The following is a 20,251-nucleotide window of genomic DNA, read 5'->3' as shown; positions in this document are numbered from 1 at the left end:
CTAACTTATTCTTACTAACATTTTATTATAAAACTAATATTTTAAAAGTAGAACTTACATCCTACCAACTTTTTCAATCAACTTTCTATTATATTTCTTAAAACCTGTGCACAGTCAAACTGTGACAAAATTTAGGGGACGGGGGGAGTAGTAAATAGTTAAAGTAGAGAGAAAGTAAAGTAAGAGAAAATAATATAGAGGGGAGTCTCTTTTACATTATTTTCTCTTCAGTTTAACTATTTGTTGTTATTTTTATAAAATAAGTGCAAAAAGGAAGAGTAGGAACAAATGAAGTAATTAATAGTAGCAGCAGTAGTAAGCCCAACCACAAAATTAGTATTGTTTCATCATAGGATGTAGCCCAATAATAATCAGTTAAAATGATTGCCCATAGCCCAAATGTCTTGAAGGAAAAGAAAGCTCTCTCCCTCTCAATTCTGATAGTATTTGCAAATCGGAATCTGCATTTCTGCAAATTTGCAAAAGCCAATTCAATATGTTCAGGAACCAGTACGATACCGACGTCACCACTTGGTCGCCGGCGGGGCGGCTTTTCCAGGTCGAGTACGCCTTGGAGGCGGTGAAGCAGGGTTCTGCGGCGATTGGCCTCAGATCGAAGACGCACGTGGTGCTCGCCAGTGTCAACAAGGCCAGCTCCGAGCTCTCGTCTCACCAGAAGAAAATCTTCAAGGTTGACGACCACGTCGGCGTCGCCATCGCCGGACTCACCGCCGACGGCAGGGTCCTCTCGCGTTACATGCGCAACGAGTGTATTAATTACTTCTACACATACGAGTCACCTCTCCCCGTCGGTCGCCTCGTTGTTCAGCTCGCTGACAAGGCTCAGGTTTTGATTAAACCCTAAACTGCTCTGTTTTCTCGCTATTCCTATCTAGATCATTTCGTGATTGAGAGTTAGATTTTGAGAATTGGTACTCGTTGTTAGGGGAGGGCAAAACTTAATTAGAATTCGTCAACTGCTTTATTTTCTACCATTTTCTTCTTTTTTTGTATTTTCAATGGTTGTTTGTTTTTGTGAAAATGTAGAAATTTGGTATCTTAAGAGTTAGGTTGTTTGGTTAGAGCAGGATCTACACACAACAAACACACGCAATTTTACCTTGTGTGCAGGATTTTAGAGGATGAAAATGAAATCTTTCAATAGTTTTCCCTGAAGGAGTACAGTTTCATTTGAGCTAACTATGTCAGAGAAATGTGATAAGACAATATAGATATACATGTTAGTCTGAAGTGAACCCTCACACATAAAGTTTATATGGAGAGGGGCACTGCAACTGGGATTATGGAGCTCTGTTGTTTTCTTTTAGAGAATAAAAATGATATATTTGGACAGTTGTCCTGAAGGAGTACAAGACTGTGTGGCTGAAGCTAGCTGTAGTGTAGATATTGAGAGACGAAGCACATATAATTGGGAAGGTCTAGAAGAATTCTCCTTTGTGCTTATTATAGAGATGGTTTAAAAACACCAAATATTCTTCCCATAGGGTTGGTTGCATTGTTGCTAAAATCATTTTGGTTTGTTTGAGATTCTAGCTGATAAAATTTTATAAGCGTATTGGCAGTTGGAACAATTCAATAATGGTTCTTGATTGAAGCTCGAATGATAAAAATTATGCAATAGAAGGAATTAGTCAATTACAAGGTTGGTCCATTTGTTCTTAAGTTCATCAAATAAGTTCACATTTGCAATAAGGGCAGATTTTTTCAATTTTTGAGATGACACAAGGTACTAGCTAGGTGTAATACCTAATGGAGACACCCAGGTGGGTTTATGTTTGGCCAGCCTAGATTACATGAAGGCTATTTGGAATAGATTGGAGGTAGCCACGTGATCTAGTCCATGGTTCCATGTTTCAAGATCCAATCAAAGTTCTAGCATAGATTAATTCAAGAGGTCTTGCATGGATTGATCTAAGAAGTTTTGGCACTAAGAGTTGTCCAAGAGACCATTTGGAGAACATGATCACAACAGCCAAATGTTATCAATCTCGTATGGCGGCTTATGGCGGTTCGCCTAAAAACCGCCACAGGGATATGGCGTATTAGTATGGCGGATATGGCGGTCAATAATTAAATAAATACAATAATGCTTATATATTTATATATAATTCAGATATTAGAAAATAATTAAAATATAACATTTAAAACACTTTAAACAATTAATTAAGTATAAAATACAACTCTAACCTCCATGTTTCTTGCATAATGCCCCATTCCTAAATACAGTACACATGCAATGTTGTCAAATGTTGGATATGGCGGTGCTATGGCAGCTACGTGGTACTATGGCGTTTCCATCACTGAACGCCATGCCATAGCGCCATGCAATGTTATCAAATAGCAGCTATGGCGGTGCCATGCCGCTATGGCATGGCATTCGGTGATGGAAACGCCATAGTACCATGGCGCTGCCATAGCACCGCCATATCTGCCATTTGACAACATTGCGTGTGTACTGCATTTAGGAATGGGGCATTATGCAAGAAACATGGAGATTAGAGTTGTATTTTATGCTTTTTAATTGTTTTAATAGTTTTAGATGTTATATTTTTATTATTTTCTAATTTTTGAATTATATATAAGTATTATTTTAATTATTGACCGCCATATCCGCCATATCCCTGTGGCGGTTTTTAGGCGAACCGCCATAAGCCGCCATACGGGATTGATAACATTGGCGCCGCCATATCCGCTATTTGATAACATTGCAACAGCCCAAGTTACATTCATTTATCTTTCCTAGTTGAGTAGGATAAGTAGTTGGAAAGTTTGACCTTATTTGATTTGCTTTCCTTCTAGGATTAGGTTTAGAAGACCTTTATATCGCCAATCAAATTCTTAGTTTGTTTAACTCTTTAGTTCTCTCTCAATATTTTCTGTTCATTGAGAAATTTATCTTACTTGTCAACAATGCCATTTATGGCGTGTGGCGGTCTACCAAGAAACCGCCACAAGGTTATGGCGGTTTGCATGGCGGGATATGACTGTCTTTGTTGTTCCATTATTGGTTTAATCTTGTTTCAGAGTAGGTGCTTCAACATATAAGATGTGATAGCAAAACCAAATCAATAGATCTTATTAATTCAACTTAGAAAAGTTGGTCGACAGCTGAAGTTTGGTACACTTGGAGCAAGTAACATAAAGATGATTATAGCTACTTCGGACATGCTTTTGGCTTTTTGCTGAGAGGACCACATTGGTGTTGCCATCGCCACGTACTGGTGTTCGAGGTCATATAGATGATTATGCACAATGATTAAGTATATACATGAGAAAGCAGACATTCAGAATGAAACCTTTTAAAAAAAAATTATGTACACAAACTAAAAATGAGCTGTTTACAGTTCTGGACAAAAACATGAAGATGTAGGAATAAATATGGGTGGTATTCTTTCGGTGAAAGCTGGAAAAGAGATCATTATCATTGAAACAATCTGTCAACAATTATTTATCAGATGGATTATCTCTAGGCATTGGCTTTGGAAAACAATTGATGGTAGGGGGTTTTGATATCTTGGGGACGAACTAGCATACATTTTAACTGCTTGTAGAATAAAACCTCAATCTAAAACCTGTTCTTAGGTTTCTTCTGCAGTTCATATATTCTTTCTAATTTTTTGAGCTGGCCTAGGTTACAGAATATTATGTGTACCAATGTTGTCAAAGCAGTATAGCGGTTCATGGCGGTTCGCCCGAAAAATGCCACAGGGATATAGCGTATCGGTATGGCGGGATATAGCGGTCATTAATTAAATATATAAAATAATATTTATATATTCATATATAATTCAAAAAATTAGAAAATAATAAAAATTTAACATTAAAAACTCTAAAAACATGTAATAAAGCATAAAATAGAAAACAATTATATAAAAGTCTAGCAATTAAAGTCTTTAGTTCAAGTGTTCAACAAAACATAAAACCATGATAAGCTCAATAGACATCAATCATCAAGCTCAACATAGTCTTCTAGCTCATCATCATCACTATCATCGGCATCCATTTCATCTTCACCCTCCATTGCTTCATCCTCTTGATCTCCACTTACATTATCCTCAAATTCTTCCTCTTCCGATTCTTCATCTACAAGCGCAAGCCTTTTCCTTTTCCCTTTCCCTTTCCCTTTTCTAGGTATGATAGGTTCTTTTTTCTTAGAAACTCTAAGACAACTTGAACTAGATGTAGAAGATTCTTTCCTCTTCTTTGACCTAGTATATGTCCTAGGCTCTCCAACACCCGAAGCCTTATACACCATGTTCCAATCAAGTGTATCATCGTCATCATGAACCAAATGATTACCACCATCAATATCATCATCATCATCATCCAACTCCCCAACTAGCCACTCATTGCACTCATCAATATCATCGAGAATAATAGGATCAAATTCATCGGTTGCACTAAGCTTGTTCCTATCATGCAATTTTTGGTTATATTTCACATAAACCAAATCTTGCATCCTCTTATGCTCGAGCCTATTTCTCTTTTTTGTATGAATCTACAAAATAAATATAATTAATCACATAATTGTTATTTATAAATATTATTAGAAACTAAATCACTATAAGTACAGTAAGTAATCTTTAAAAAAAAGTACATTAAGTAGTAAAGTACTAACCTGCTCAAAGACACTCCAATTGCGCTCACAACCGGAAGCGCTACATGTCAAGCTTAAGATTTTGATTGCAAACTTTTGCAAAAGCCTAGTGTCTTTCCCAAACATAGACCACCAAGTAGCTACACAATCATATATGTTTCCAAATTAGAAAATAGAATTCAAAAATTTTTAAGGACTAAGTTTGAAGTTTCTCACCGGGATGTACAATCTTCCTTTGCCGTTGCGCAGCCTCGGTACCAAAGAAGTCGCCTGCGGCGTTTGTGTACACATTCAACTGTTGAAGCACCCTATCTTCCTCTGCTTTTGATGTCGCCAATCGATTAATACATGCATATAACCCTTTAGTCACCACACTGAGTGGGGATGATTGTGAATAGGAGGGGCTGTAGGGTGCAGATTGTGAATAGGAGGGGCTGTATGGCTGGGCGGTGGCTGAGTCACTGAGTGGGACTGGAGGGTGCTGGCTAGGCTGCAACAGGCGGCGGCGCGACGGTGGGTGGCAGATTGTGGAAGGACTGAAGGAGTAGAGATGAAAAGCGGCAGATTGGGGTTGTGGAATTAGGGTTTAGAATTATTGGGGTTAGAATTATTGGGGTGGGTTGATTGGGCCTATGCAAAATTAAATTAAAAAATAAAAAGCCCAATAAAAGTCAAAATTAGCACCAAAAAGTCAAAATTGGGCTAAAATACCGCTATTGCGGGATATGGTAGCGCTATGGCGCCACGACCGCCACGGGTATGGCGGCCGCCACAGAAAAATGCTACGTATTGGTGTGGCGATAGCGTTTTCATTAAAAACTGATATGCTATAGCGCAATATTCCCGCTATAGCCGCTATTTGACAACATTGATGTGTACCTGTCATTTTACTTTGTAAGGAAAGGATTCTCAAGACTGTCTTTTTCGACATCAAATATGACATCTTAAGGTGGAACAATGATATGCTCCCTCCAATCTTTTTTTATCTGTAGTATCCTTACATCCGGCAAATAATTTGATTGTAAGCAGCTATTAAGATTCAGCTTCTATATCGGCCTTGGCCTCCCATGCAAGTAAAACTTACCATGCGTTTCTTATATTTAGTCATCAGGGTTGCATACCCGCGGCCGATATGAATATTGGCTGTAAATTTTTATTCTGCAATTTTTATAAGTTACTACTATGTATTATACGTTTCATGTTAGCTACACCATTAAAGACTTTTGTATCTTAATGTGCCCGAAGAATATGTACATTCAAATGATTCAATCTTTCCCCTGACAAGTTTATCTCCTCATGTATGATGTTTTACAGTAAAATAAAATCAAGATTCGAGTACATTATTGAATGTTATCTTTTTTCTTGTTATAAAATGAAGTTCTTGTTTGTTGGTAATTTATCTGACAAAGTGTGTAAATGTGAGTAGTTGCTGAAGTATCACTGAGGCTCTCTTGATCTCTTTCTACATGTGGTTTCCGAAGGTTCATATATTTATCTGCAAAAATGCAGGTATGCACCCAGCGCTCTTGGAAGCGACCATATGGCATTGGCCTGCTGGTTGGTGGTCTAGATGAATCTGGAGCTCATCTATACTACAACTGTCCAAGTGGAAATTACTTCGAGTATCAAGCATTTGCGATTGGATCTCGGTCACAGGCTGCCAAGACATACCTAGAACGTAAGTTTGAGAGCTTTATGGACTCATCACGAGAAAATCTGATCAAGGATGCTCTTTTTGCATTGAGGGAGACCCTGCAAGGGGAAAAAATGACTAGCTCAATCTGCACAATCTCCATACTGGGTGCTGGGGAGGCGTTTCACGTATTGGATCAAGAAACTGTGAAAAGACTGATCAATGAATTCGAGGTAGTTGGTGAAGAACCCCCTGCTGATGAGGCTGCTGCACCAGATGCCAAAGCTGCCCCTGACCAAGGTGCGGCTCCGATGGATATCTGATTAAAGCCAAAATCTACTCTGCTTGCCTCTCTCTCTGTATGAAATGAGTGTCGTGTTGTGTTGTGTTGCTGAATGCAACTCCGGCCTTGAGTAGAAATTGCTGGCTGACTGCATACTCGTATTTTCTTCGCTAGCAATCACTGTGATTCGTGTCACTATTTAAGTTTATCCCTACCCTTGCTTTCGTATTTGTATTTAAGAGGCTCGAGATGGGAAACATAGGTTGAAGTTAATTGGTGAATAATACTCCTTCTGTCTCACTCAAAGTGGTTCTAATTCGACATGAGATTTTATGTTTTGGAGTTAAGTGCAGAGGGAATAAAATACACAATGATGTTTCTATTTTTCAAAATGTGTCATGGGATATCCCAAAAGAAAATTGTCATTTAGAGTGAGACGGAGATGTATACGATTTTTAAATTGTTGTTTGATAAATAAGATAATAGTCACTTTATCCCTACTCTAAGGACATATCTTTCCGTTTGAATGTCTTACTCTAAATGACATATTTTTTAAAATAGAAACATTATTCTGTCTATTTTTTTTTCTCTCTTACTCTTTATTTTATCCACTTAGCTTAAAAAATAACACTACATAAAATCTCATGTTAAATTAAAAAATGATCCACTTAGACTGGGAGTTATCAAGATTATATCATAGAAAGAAAAAAATCAGGTTAATCTAGATCTAGTAATAGTAACTAATAAGGGTCTCTTATAGCGAAAAAGAATTCAAAAAATAAGTGACGTGGGAGTGAGAGTAGTATACATGGTCAATCATTTGAGTCAACTGTTTTTCTCTTTTCTTCACGATTACTCTTTTCTCACGTCTTCTTTCTTTTCTCTTTTTCAAATATTTTTATCGTGTATCACTCACTAATACTATACACTTTTATCACTAATCAGTAGCATTGACGTCAAATTCATAAATATCCAAACCTAGATGGGTGGGGATCCTCTGCTATATAATTTTGCACAGCAGCTTGTTCCTAATACAGAAATAAAAAATAGGTCAATATACAAATATATAAAAATAGAAAAAATTATGAACAAACTTGGTTGTATTAGGAACAACAAGGACTGTCGTGCAACGGATCCCAATCCAATCAAGATATGGCAAACTCAGCAAAAAGAGAAGCCCCACAGCATGATTGGAGGAGGGGTCTTGTTAGGTTGACATCTGTCTTAAATTAATAACAGACAATATGTCAACAATCAATGTTATGGAAGTCAACACGAAGACATTTTTATGTTATGTAAATGTAGTTGACATACGTATGTCTTTTGTATAAATGTCAACATAAGACATATACAAATATGATCAGTTGACATCTATAATATAGGTTGTTAACATAGTTGTCAGTTATTAATTTATGATAGTTATCAACCGATCATATGCTTTGAAGAATGTCCCTAATAATTGTCTTTTGATATACAATTAATATTAATAATAGCAATAAACGATTAATTTATTTATTAAATAGGGCTGAAATCACAAGAGCGGCCAATCTGCGGCTATTCAGTTTCCATGTTGCCTTTAAAGATTTCCCACTAAACAATAATGCACCAACAATTTCACATACTCCATCTTCCACCAATAAGTGTGTCATATTTTGTAATTTTCGTCCGTCCATCAATATAAGTCTCATTAACTTTTTACCGTTTTTGATAATGGATCTCACGTTCCATTAACTTTATCTCACTCACATTTCATTATAAAACTAATATATAAAAGTAGCCCACCAACCACTAACATTTTCATATCTCACTCATATTGGCTAATGCCTATACCTATATATGACTACCACGATCGGATCGAGTATTTAATACTCCCTCTGTTCCATACTAATAGATGCGCTTCTTTTTCTGCACTCATTCCACAATAAAAATCCTATTTTGCCATTTCAATCCGTCCAATAATAAGAGTCAAATTTCACTTCTATCATAAATGGTAAGTAGGTCCCACATTCCACAAACTCACTCCACTCACATTTTATTATAAAATAATATAAAAAAGTAGGGCTCATATTGCACTAACTTTTCCAACTCACTATTTTTTACATTTCTTAAATTCATGCCCACAACAAATTGTGGGACGGAGGAAGTAATAAATAGTTAAAGTGGAGAAAAAATAAAGTAAGAGAGAGAATAATGTAGAGAAGACTATTTATTATTTTTTCAAAACGAGGACAGAAAATGAAACGCATCTATTAAGGCGGAACGGAGGGTGTATGTTTGTTGAAGAATCTTGATTCGTCCTCATAATTATTCTTCACATGGGATTCCAGATTTGGGTCTCATACACCAACAGTCCCCCCAAAAGAAAGAGGTTACAAAATAAATAGCAAACTTCAACAATTGAGTCATTTCAGGTTACTCATCTTTCTTAAATAAACCCACCCCGGCATATGTTCTGAGTCTTATTTATCAGAAACAATGGACGCTAACGGTTTATTAGAGTCTTGTGCGGGGCAGAGGTTCACTCGATAGCCTCAAAGGGCAATAACTATAAGATATCATTGAACAGCCTTCTGCGATTTTTCGGGTAGGATGTTGTCTGGAAGGACGAACAAATGTGACTCATATTGAGAGACTAAATGATTTTGTCTTCGTTGATAGCATTTTGAAGGTACATTACAATTTAATGAAGTAGAGGAGGAATTAATGAAGCCTCTAAATTAGAATGTTGTAAAGAGAATAATACAAGGGATTTTGGAGATGAGAGACTAATTCAAGCATTCGAGAGAGAGATGACTAATAAAATTGAGATGGGCTATTTGTAAAGTATAATTCATTAAATCTAAGGTTGTATTTTGGATTTGAATCAAGGCTCTGGCCACAACACCACACCAAAGTGACTGAGAGTGGAGTAATTTATTATGAAGCTTGAGTTTGACTCGGCTTTGATGACATGTGTATATATATATTTACAGGGTAGTTATCAACGCTTTTCACAAAAATCATTTACTTTCAATAGTGCTATGATTAATATTACTCGACTCTAATTGGCAACCCGAAGCTTGTGCAAACCAAGTTTTCATTCAAACAGGAATAAGCAAGATAGAATTGTAGGTCAATGGAATAAACTGGATTGTAGATATTTAGTGTTTCAATGAAAGATAAGCAAATGAAATGGCATACCTCTCCAGTACGGATTCTGGTGTCCTGTCAGCAACCATGGCATCTTTCTCCATCAAAACCCTCGTCCTCAATTGTACAACCGCCCTATGACCTATTTCATCATTTTCCCAGTCGAAATGATTGATGGATTCAGGGGTTCTTAATGTTTTCCACATTTACTCATACAAATTGGAAAGTATACAGGAGGGTAAATCGGAAGGTCGTTTGGCCAAGGAGGCGAGGAAGAATCGAAGATCGCAGCAGACTGACTTAGTCAATCATTCATTATTTTTCGATTTCTGTTCTCTCTTATTCACCGCCCTAATTATCTTTAAATACGGACTCAGTTTAGATATCTTGGAGAATATTAGTATTGGAAGATTTATTTCATTGAGGATTTTTTTAGAGTAAAGGAGCTAGCGAGAGGAAGAGCACGTCCGGGAGAAATAAACGAAACGAAATCAGAAAACTGCTTTACTCAGCTCATTCTCCAAAATCTCCCTTTCTGTTAGCCGCGAATCTTCATCCCCTCCTTCCCAATTGGTTGGCCAACCACCTTCTGATTCATCCCCTCCTTCCGAATTGGTCATCACCCAAAGCATCGCATTCAATGACGAAACTCTTGGAGAAATTGGGCATTCGAAGAAGAGGGGCCGTGGTCAACGCCGTTTTTAAGTCGGTGAAGGCGGCGTATGCGTCGGCCGGCCAAATCCACGACTTTCTAGGTGGAGCAGGGCTGACCTTTTAAGCAACGCGGTCTGGGGTGCCGCAATCTTCCCTTAATCGCGGATAAAACGCCGGTAATAGCCCGTGAGATCGAGGAATCCGCGAACCCCCTTGAGAGATGTCGGGGTCGGCCAACGTTGAACCGATGAAATCTTGGCGGGATCCATTCGCACACCCTTGAAAGAAACAATATGGCCGAGATATTCAATACGCGTTCAACCCAATAAGCGTTTCTTTGGATTTACCACGAGGGAGTGTTCTCTTAGAATACCGAAACTTGGTGGAGATGCTCCAGATGAGCTGTCCAAGAAGTGCTATAGATGAGAATATCATTAAAAAAAACAAACCGTCACAAAAGAGGCCGGAAAATGTCATTCGTCAAACTTTGGAAAGTGGCGGGTGAGGCCGAACGGCATGACAAGGAACTCCTGTATAATCGGGATGAGGTACTTATCCGGAATGGTGCACTTATTAAGCTTGCGGTAATCAACACAAAAAAGCCACGAACCATCTTTCTTTCGCACCAATAACACTGGGCTTGACTGGAGTTTGGCTGAATCATTCCCGACGTCAACATTTCAGCAACAAGTTTCTCCATCTCGTCCTGTTGTAAGTGGTTGTATCTGTATGGTCAAACCGAGACGGGTTGGGAGCTCAAGTGGAGGGGAATCCGGTGGTCAGTGCGGCTGGAGGCAGCGTCGCTGAGTCGTGGCAGACCGATGAGGCGTGGCAGACCCATCGGTCTACCATGCCTCAACTGTGCCAAACTGACCACCTGGTCTCCCAACCTGTCTCGGTTCGACCATACAGGTATAACCACTTAAAAAAGGACGAGATGGAGAAACTCGTCGCTGAAATGTTAACTTCGGGAGTGATTCAGCCAAGCTCCAGTTCAGCCCGGTATTATTGGTGTTCAAGAAAGATGGTTCGTAGCATTTTTGCATTGATTACTGCGAGCTCAATAAGCGCACCTTTCCTGACAAGTTACCCTATCCTGATTACACGAGAGTTGCTGGACGAACTTTATGGATCTCGATGGTTTAGCAAGCTTGATCTTAAGGCAGGGTATCACCAAATTCGCGTGGCCGCAACCGACGAGCATGAGACTGCTTTCCGCACTCATTCTAGCCACTATGAGTTCCTCGTCATGCTTTTCGGCCTCACCAACGAACCCGCTACTTTCCAGAGTTAGATGAACAACATTTTCCGGCCTTTCCTACATCCCTTAGTCTTGGTTTTCTTTGACAATATTCTTGTCTATAGCACTTCTTGGACAGCTCATCTGGAGCATCTTCGCCTTCGGTATTTAGAGGGAACACTCCCTCGTGGTAAATCCAAAGAAATGGTTAATGGTTCGAATGAGTGTTGAATATCTCAACCATATTGTTTCTTCCGAGGGCGTGCGAATGGATCCCGCAATGATTTCGGCGTGCTACGTTGGCCGACCCCAACATCTCTCAAGGGGGTTCGTGGATTCCTCGGGCTCACGGGCTATTACCGGCGCTTGATCTGTGATTAAGGGAAGATTGCAGGACCCCTAACTGCGTTGCTTAAAAAGTCGAGACCTACTCAACCTAGAAAGTCGTGGATTTGGCCGGCTGACGCAAACGCCGCTATCACTAAGTTAAAACGACGTTGACCACGGCCCCTCTTCTTCGGATGCTCGATTTCTTCAAGAGTTTCGTCATTGAATGCGATGCTTCGGGTCATGGCCTTGGAGCAGTTCTCATGCAAGACCGCCAACTGGTGGCCTATTTTAGTAAGACTCTGTCCAACTGGTGGCCTATTTTAGTAAGACTCTGTCCAACTGGTGGCCTATTTTAGTAAGACTCTGTCCAACCGATGGCTCGCCAAATCCGCATACGAGAAGAAGCTCATGGCTTTGGTTTTGGCCATTCATCATTGGTTTTTGGGACGACATTTCATGTTCCATACCAATCAACGTAGCTTGAAGCAGTTATTGGCTCATCCACTTTCCACACCGGCACAGCAGAATTGGACGGCCAAGTTGCTCGGCTATGACTTCATTATTCTCTACAAAAGCGGCCTGCTAAATCGAGCCGCTAATGCGCTCTCATGGAGGGATGAGGACTCCGTCGAGTTTAAAGCTCTTTCCCGCCCAACCTGGCCGGCTTGGTCAGACGTGCAGTCCTCTTTATCCGCCGACCCAAGCTTGGCTAAGATCAAAGCCGATCTGGAGGCAGGCTACCCATCAACCTCTCATTATGAGCTCATACATGGTGTTCTGTTTTACAAGAGAAGGATCGTCGGACATGCTGGCACGTATCGCACTTACCGGCGGTTGGCCACCAATGTCAGTTGGCCGGGTATGGTCAAGCAAGTGACAAATTTTATAGCCGCTTGCGCCACGTGCCAAAAGCATAAGTCTGACACACAAGCCCCGACCGGTCTTTTAAGTCCCCTTCCCATCCCGGAGCTTATTTGGGAGGACATTAGTATGGATTTTCTCTTCAGTCTTCCGAAAGCGGGAGGGGAGGATTGTGTATTTGTAGTGGTGGATCGGCTATCCAAATACGCACATTTCATCGTGTTACGGCAGCCGTTCTCCGCCCGGGTGGCGGACCTGTTCGCAAAAGAGATCGTCCGCCTTCATAGCATTCCACGGTCGATTGTCTTGGATCGCGACCCCGTTTTCCTTAGTGTTTTCGAGCAGGAACTTTTCCGGGCGACATGAACTATATTGAAGATGAGCTCATCGTATTACCTCGAGACGGACAGTCAAACGGAGGTCATGAATCGTTGCTTGCAGACCACCTTCGATGTTTCTCGTTGAACAGACCGAAGACCTAGAATAGGTGGCTCGCTTGGGCGGAGTATTGTTACAATACCAGCTCAAATTCGGCATCGCGCACCACTCCTATTGAGGTCGTCTATAGACGTCCACCACCCACGTTGCATGACTATTTTCCGTGCGAAATACGACCGCAGGCTGTCGTGGATTTCCTTTGCTCGAGGGATGAGGCACTTGCTCTCCTACGAAAACACTTATTGCACGCACAGCGGCACATGACAGCCACGGAAAACGTCCACCGCAGAGACATGGAGTTCGAAGTTGGGGACCTGGTGTACCTGAAATTCCAGCCATACCACCGGTCCACATTATTCTCGGCTGCCAACCGGAAGCTTGCTCTGCGGTATTGGAGAAGCGGCGCACAGGTCGAAACTTCCCGACAGGTCGCATACATCCGGTTTTCCACGTTTCCCTACGTAAGAAGGCGATCGGCGCAGAATTGCTTGAGCAAGCTCTTCCGGAGGGGCTGATGGAAGCTGATCCGGCGTGTTTACCAGCGAAGGTTTTAGACCGTCGTCCAATCTCGGTCAAGGGCTTCCCGGTAGAGTAGGTCCTAGTTAAGTGGATCGGCCAAGGATATGAAGATGCCTCGTGGATGAATGCGACAGATGTGCGAGGACAGTTTCCTTATTTCCGCCTTGAGGACAAGGCTGTTTGCAGTTGATACGAATTGGAAAGTGTACAGGAGGGGAAATCGGAAGGTGGTTTGGCCAACCAATTCGGAAGGAGGGGAGGAAGAATCGCTGCTAACAGAAAGGGAGATTTTGGAGGATGAGCTGATCGAGTAAAGCAGTGGCAAAAGGCAGGAAGATGGCAGCAGTCTTAGTTAATAATCCATTACTATTTTTCAATTTCTGTAATCTCTTATTCAGTAACCTAGTTATCTATAAATAGGGACTCTTTTATCAGTTTAGATGTCTGGGAGAATATTAGTATTGGACGATTTATTTCGTTGCGTGAGGATTCGCATTCAGTTTCTGTGTAGTTATCAAAATCTAAGATTGTGCGGGAGTTTGTTTCTCCCTCGCGTTCCCGGACGAGCACCACTCCTGCTCTTTTTCTCTCTACCACCTTTACTCTAATTTTTTATGTCTCTTGGAGTAAATTTAACAGCGGTCCAACTTTGTTATTTCATCTCAAGAATAGATAATCCACATAGTGATTAAGCTAAATCAAATTTTTTTCTATTTGTCGTTAAGTGATGATATAAATCGCATATATATATATATATATATATAGGGAAATGATCCAAACAAGTATCACTTTAAATCCAGAAATGAAGGCTGAATTTAGACCATAGGATTAGGTGTTTTAATCTTGAGATGAGAAGATCTAATGGCTTAAACATTTTCGCAAGTGATGATATAAATCGCATATATATATATAGGGTAGTGATCTATGGCAAACACCCCTTAACCATATAACTAGAGAACAAATCACAACCACAAGATCAACAAAATCAAGGGCTAGGGTTAATTTTCTAATTTAAGGAGAAATTAGTTCCCTCTATCACAAATTTACTTTACAATAACAATGTGGGGTATAATGGTCATTGCACAAAAAAATTAGATTATGTAAATTTTTACTTCATTTGAAGGTTAACTTCACGGACATGAAGCGAGTGGATCTGATCAAGGAGATCGCGGCGGAGTTCGAGCTGATCGCGAACCGGCTGTCGGAGACGGAGGTGGCGACAGTGGCGTCGGTGGTGGAGCTGGAGCCGCAGCATCTGGCGGAGATCGCGAAGCGCGCGCAGAAGCTGACCGGGCCGAAGAATGTGAAGCTGAAGACGGTGATCGACAAGTCGCTGCTCGCCGGAATCATCATCCGATATGAGAATTCCGGCTCGAAATTGAGTTTAATTACTCTTAGGTTGCTGAATGTTGTATGTGAATTCAAGAATTATTGAAGAATTCGGAGCTCTGTTCATCAAAGCTAGAATTTGCCCGAGCAAAGGCGGCGATCGGTTTCAGCTATAAATACGGCGAATTGAGCTACGGAAATTCTTGTAATAATAGTAATTGAAGTTCATCCTCTTCTAATTCGGCTAAATTTTCATTCTTAATTATTTATTTGATCAGAGAGAAATTTGTAAATGCTGATGCTAGAAGGTGTTTGATCAATTGACTAGCTAGATTTTAAGCAGATGATAAGAGTGAAGTAAAATCAGAATAAGAGTGATGTGTTTTGTGAACAAGAGTGAAGTAAAATCAGAATAAGAGTGATGTGTTTTGTAAACAAGAGTGAAGTGTTTTGTAAACAAGAGTGAAGTAAAATCATGCCTAAGAGTGATGTATTTTGTAAACAAGAGTGAAGTAAAATCATGCCTAAGAGTGAAGTAAAATCATGCCAAGAGTGATGTGTTTTGTAAACAAGAGTGAAGTAAAATCATGCCTAAGAGTGATGTGTTTTGTAAACAAGAGTGAAGTAAAATCATGCCTAAGAGTGATGTATTTTGTAAACAAGAGTGAAGTAAAATCATGCCTAAGAGTGAAGTAAAATCATGCCAAGAGTGATGTGTTTTGTAAACAAGAGTGAAGTAAAATCATGCCTAAGAGTGATGTGTTTTGTAAACAAGAGTGAAGTAAAATCATGCCAAGAGTGATGTGTTTTGTAAACAAGAGTGAAGTAAAATCATGCCAAGAGTGATGTGTTTTGTAAACAAGAGTGAAGTAAAATCATGCCTAAGAGTGATGTGTTTTGTAAACGAGAGTGAAGTAAAATAATGCTTTTGTGGGGCAGAAAAATGAATTTAAAAAAATGAAAAATGAGTAAACGACAACAGCTTTTCATCAAAACGGCATCTTCGCCAATTCCTCCACATCATTTCCGAGTACACTTCACTCTTGTTCAGAAAACACTTCACTCTTGTTCACAAAACACATCACTCTTATTCTGATTTTACTTCACTCTTGTTCACAAAACACATCACTCTTATTCTGATTTTACTTCACTCTTGTTTAGAAAACGCTTCACTCTTGTTTACAAAACACATCACTCTTATTCTGATTTTACTTCACTCTTGTTCACAAAACACATCAATCTCATTCTGATTTTACTTCACTCTTATTCAGAAAACACTTCACTCTTGTTCAGAAAACACTTCACTCTTGTTCACAAAACACATCACTCTTATTCTGATTTTACTTCACTCTTGTTCTCAAAACACATCACTCTTATTCTGATCTTACTTCACTCTTGTTCAGAAAACACTTCACTCTTATTCACAAAACACACCACTCTTATTCTGATTTTACTTCACTCTTGTTCACAAAACACATCACTCTTATTCTGATTTTACTTCACTCTTGTTCACAAAACACTTCACTCTTGTTCAGAAAACACTTCACTCTTGTTCACAAAACACATCACTCTTATTCTGATTTTACTTCACTCTTGTTCAGAAAACACTTCACTCTTGTTCAGAAAACACTTCACTCTTGTTCACAAAACACATCACTCTTATTCTGATGTGTTTTGTAAAAGAGAGTGAAGTAAAATCATGCCTAAGAGTGATGTGTTTTGTAAACAAGAGTGAAGTAAAATCATGCCAAGAGTAATGTGTTTTGTAAACAAGAGTGAAGTAAAATCATGCCAAGAGTGAAGTAAAATCATGCCAAGAGTGATGTGTTTTGTAAACAAGAGTGAAGTAAAATCATGCCTAAGAGTGATGTGTTTTGTAAACGAGAGTGAAGTAAAATAATGCTTTTGTGGGGCAGAAAAATGAATTTAAAAAAATGAAAAATGAGTAAACGACAACAGCTTTTCATCAAAACGGCATCTTCGCCAATTCCTCCACATCATTTCCGAGTACATGTAAAGCCATTTTTATATCAATTTGACGTTATGGCCCAGCTGTATATTCTCTCCATTAACAATTTAATTTCATTACTAATTAACAGTTAAGAAAACCTCATCATCGAAACTTTAATCAGCAAAAACATACTATTTCTGATTTTTACAAATTCTTCTCTCGATTTGATTTTGCTCGGCGTATTTTACTTCTGCGCGTGGCTGCTGTTGATCTCTCTGTGATCTTGCATCGCGTTCTCATCGTCTCCAGACGCAGCGTTCGTAAAAACAAGTTCACAACTCCACCTTTCTTTTACAATCTTCCAACAAACACTTGAACAACTCTCATCTCTCATTCAATATCAATGAATGAGTGCGGCGTTGATATGGTGGAGGCGGATGATGAGCTCGGCGGCGGAGCCTACATCGTCGCCGCCTTCATCGGTGAAGAACAGCGAGTCGCCGGAGGAGAAGGCCGAGAAAGGTGGCGTTGTGGTTTCGAGCTATTGGGGAATTTCGAGACCTAAGATTACGAGGGAGATTTGGAAGGAGATTTGAAAATCTGGAAGGAAATCTGGAAGGAAATGAAACGTGATTTTGAATTTCATAATGTATTTTCCAAAAATACCCTTGGCCTATTTTAGATTATTAAAATAAATAATATTTGTTCCATTAAGATGTGTGTCTGAGATTTGTTCTCTAGTTATACACTTAAGATTAGTTATATCTTGATCACTAACCTCTATATATATATATATATATATATATATATATATATATATATATATATATATATATATATATATATATATATATATATATATATATCTTCCATTATGTTTGGACATATAACTGTCACTTTATTTTATGTACATCTCTTCTTAATTTAATACTCCATTCCATTCGTCCCTTAAAAGTACTACGAAGTATTTTCTTTTTAGTCCGTCCATGAAAAATATGTACTTTCTAATTTTGGAAATCCAACTACACTACTAATAATAATGTAGACCACACTCTCCACTAACACTACTTCCACTATCGTTTTTGTATCTCTCTTTTACTTTACCAATTATGTTTTAAAACTCGAGTCCAACCAAATGGAAACAGTTAGGATCTCATGTTAGAAACATGGAAATATGTAACCACATTGAATGTAAGGGCTATACTCATGCTACATAAAGTTGAGAGTCATAAATTTTCAATGACAGTAGCAGTTAACTTCCATAGAACCCAATCAGCGTGTCCATTAATTGACTGCATAAGCCCCAAGAGTATACTTTGTAGTAAACCCCAAGAGATCTAACATTTTACTTGTCTAAATAGTTCAATAAACATTTCATCATTCATTAGGCACAACTAAAGCTTTATAAATATAATTGATCAAATTTTGATTTTGAAGACTTGTTACTGGCAGTGATGTTTTAGTGATAGTCTTCTCTGTCAATCATGACAGGATTATCATATAAAAAAAAAAAGAGATGTGAATCGCCCAATGTTCGTTGCAGCAACACCGAGGTAAAAATTCGACTAGAGAAAAATAAGACGAGGCATAATAAATAAACAGAGGCTGCAAATCACAGAATATCATAAGGAGGAAACAAAACATATCACACAGGACTGTGTTTCACTCAGATCAATATCAGCAAAGTAATATTAGTCAGATTAGATGCTACATTTTAAAGTGCATACCTCGAAGGACAGATCCATACCATATCGATGATCCTTGGCCCACCTGAACATCCCCAATCACAGAGGCATCTATATCAACCACTCGTAGATATTCATCAGTGTCCGGTGCTTAGAAACTGAAAATAAACACTTACAAGATCAAAGGTGTTGGGATTTACGCACACAAGGCTTTCACACACTCAATAAGATCACACACACACTCACTGTTGTATGAGATCACACAATGCAGAAAACACACACACTCACACTTTGAGTATTGAAGATGATAATCTTGGAGAGAAAACTGGAAAACTCTTTATTGATTAAACTCTATCTCTAAACTACATACACGGTGAGCTATTTAAAGCTCCATAATCACGTAGCAACTGCTACTAACTAACTACAAGAAGAATCAAGAAAGCAAGAAGAATAACCGCTACATCTCAGCTAACTAACTGCTGCTCCAACGGCTAGTTCGGCTAGGTTGCTTCTACCTTCTCGGTTCAAGTCCGAACTCCTTCTTCGGCTCAATACCGAACTCCTTCCTCGGCTTACAACCGAACTCCTTCTCGGCTCGGCTTACAACCGAACTCTTCCTGCTCGGCTCATTCCAGCTCAACGCCGAGCTTCCTTACCGAGCTTCCATACCGAGCTTCCATACCGAGCTTCTTTACCGCTGAGCTTACCGACTTCTGCCTTCTTCTTCTTCTCGGCTAGTTCCAGGCTAGTTCCAGCTCGGTAAGCCGAGCTTACCGAACTCCTTTCTAGCCGAGCTTCTTCCAACTGAAATGAGCACTCCATTATTACAATTCTCCACCTGAGGGCTCATCTCAGTTCTTGCACAAACATTGATCCATTTCTTGCAATGATCAAACTTGTCTCTACCTAGAGACTTTGTTAGCATGTCAGCCGGATTGTGCAAGGTGTTAATCTTAATCACCTTCACTCTCCCCTTTTCAATCTCATCTCTAATGAAATGCAACTTTATGTCTATGTGCTTGCTCCTTTCATGAAAACCCGGATGTTTAGCCAAGCACATAGCTGAGCTGCTGTCACAATGAATCACCATTGTCTTTTGGTCAAAACCAAAGTCAGAAATCACTCCCTGAATCCAAAAACTCTCCTGTACAGCTGCAGTGAGAGCTATATACTCTGATTCTGTTGTTGAGAGAGCAACAACACTTTGCAACCCTGGCTTCCAGCTGATTACAGTTCCAAACATGGTGAAAAGATAACCTGTTTGGGACTTTCTGTTGTCCAGGTTTGCAGCATAGTCTGCATCACAATAGCCCTGCACAACCTCCTCAGATTCACCTTCCCAGCCATTGAACACAATCCCCCAGTCCTTAGTTGACTTCATGTACCTCAATATCCACTTAAGAGCATTCCAATGCTCCTTCCCCGGGTCTGCCATGTATCTGCTAGTCACTGAGATAGCATGAGCCAAATCTGGTCTTGTACAAATCATAGTGTACATAACACTTCCAACCACACTAGCATAAGGGATAGCCTCCATCTCACCAGCCTCTTGCTTAGTTTTAGGGGCTTGTTCCTTTGATA

General features: G+C 39.5%; 2 protein-coding genes across 2 annotated transcripts; one reads left to right on the top strand and one right to left on the bottom strand.

The window, feature by feature from the left end:
- Positions 1–378: 378 nt before the first annotated feature.
- LOC121761558 (proteasome subunit alpha type-1-B-like) lies at positions 379–6,918 on the top strand. Its single transcript, XM_042157197.1, has 2 exons — positions 379–847; positions 6,128–6,918. The coding sequence occupies exons 1-2, from the start codon at positions 497–499 to the stop codon at positions 6,572–6,574; spliced, it is 798 nt and encodes a 265-aa protein (XP_042013131.1). The 5' UTR covers positions 379–496; the 3' UTR covers positions 6,575–6,918.
- LOC121761559 lies at positions 3,865–4,752 on the bottom strand. Its single transcript, XM_042157198.1, has 2 exons — positions 4,640–4,752; positions 3,865–4,519 (listed from the first exon to the last, which is right to left on the bottom strand). Exons 1-2 carry the CDS (start codon positions 4,742–4,744, stop codon positions 3,965–3,967), a joined length of 660 nt encoding a protein of 219 aa, XP_042013132.1. The 5' UTR covers positions 4,745–4,752; the 3' UTR covers positions 3,865–3,964.
- Positions 6,919–20,251: the final 13,333 nt, after the last annotated feature.

This window comes from Salvia splendens, chromosome 13, assembly GCF_004379255.2.
Source record: "Salvia splendens isolate huo1 chromosome 13, SspV2, whole genome shotgun sequence".
NCBI lineage: Eukaryota > Viridiplantae > Streptophyta > Magnoliopsida > Lamiales > Lamiaceae > Salvia > Salvia splendens.
Note: the sequence above shows the minus strand (reverse complement) of the source record. Positions and strands in the feature narration are given on the sequence as shown.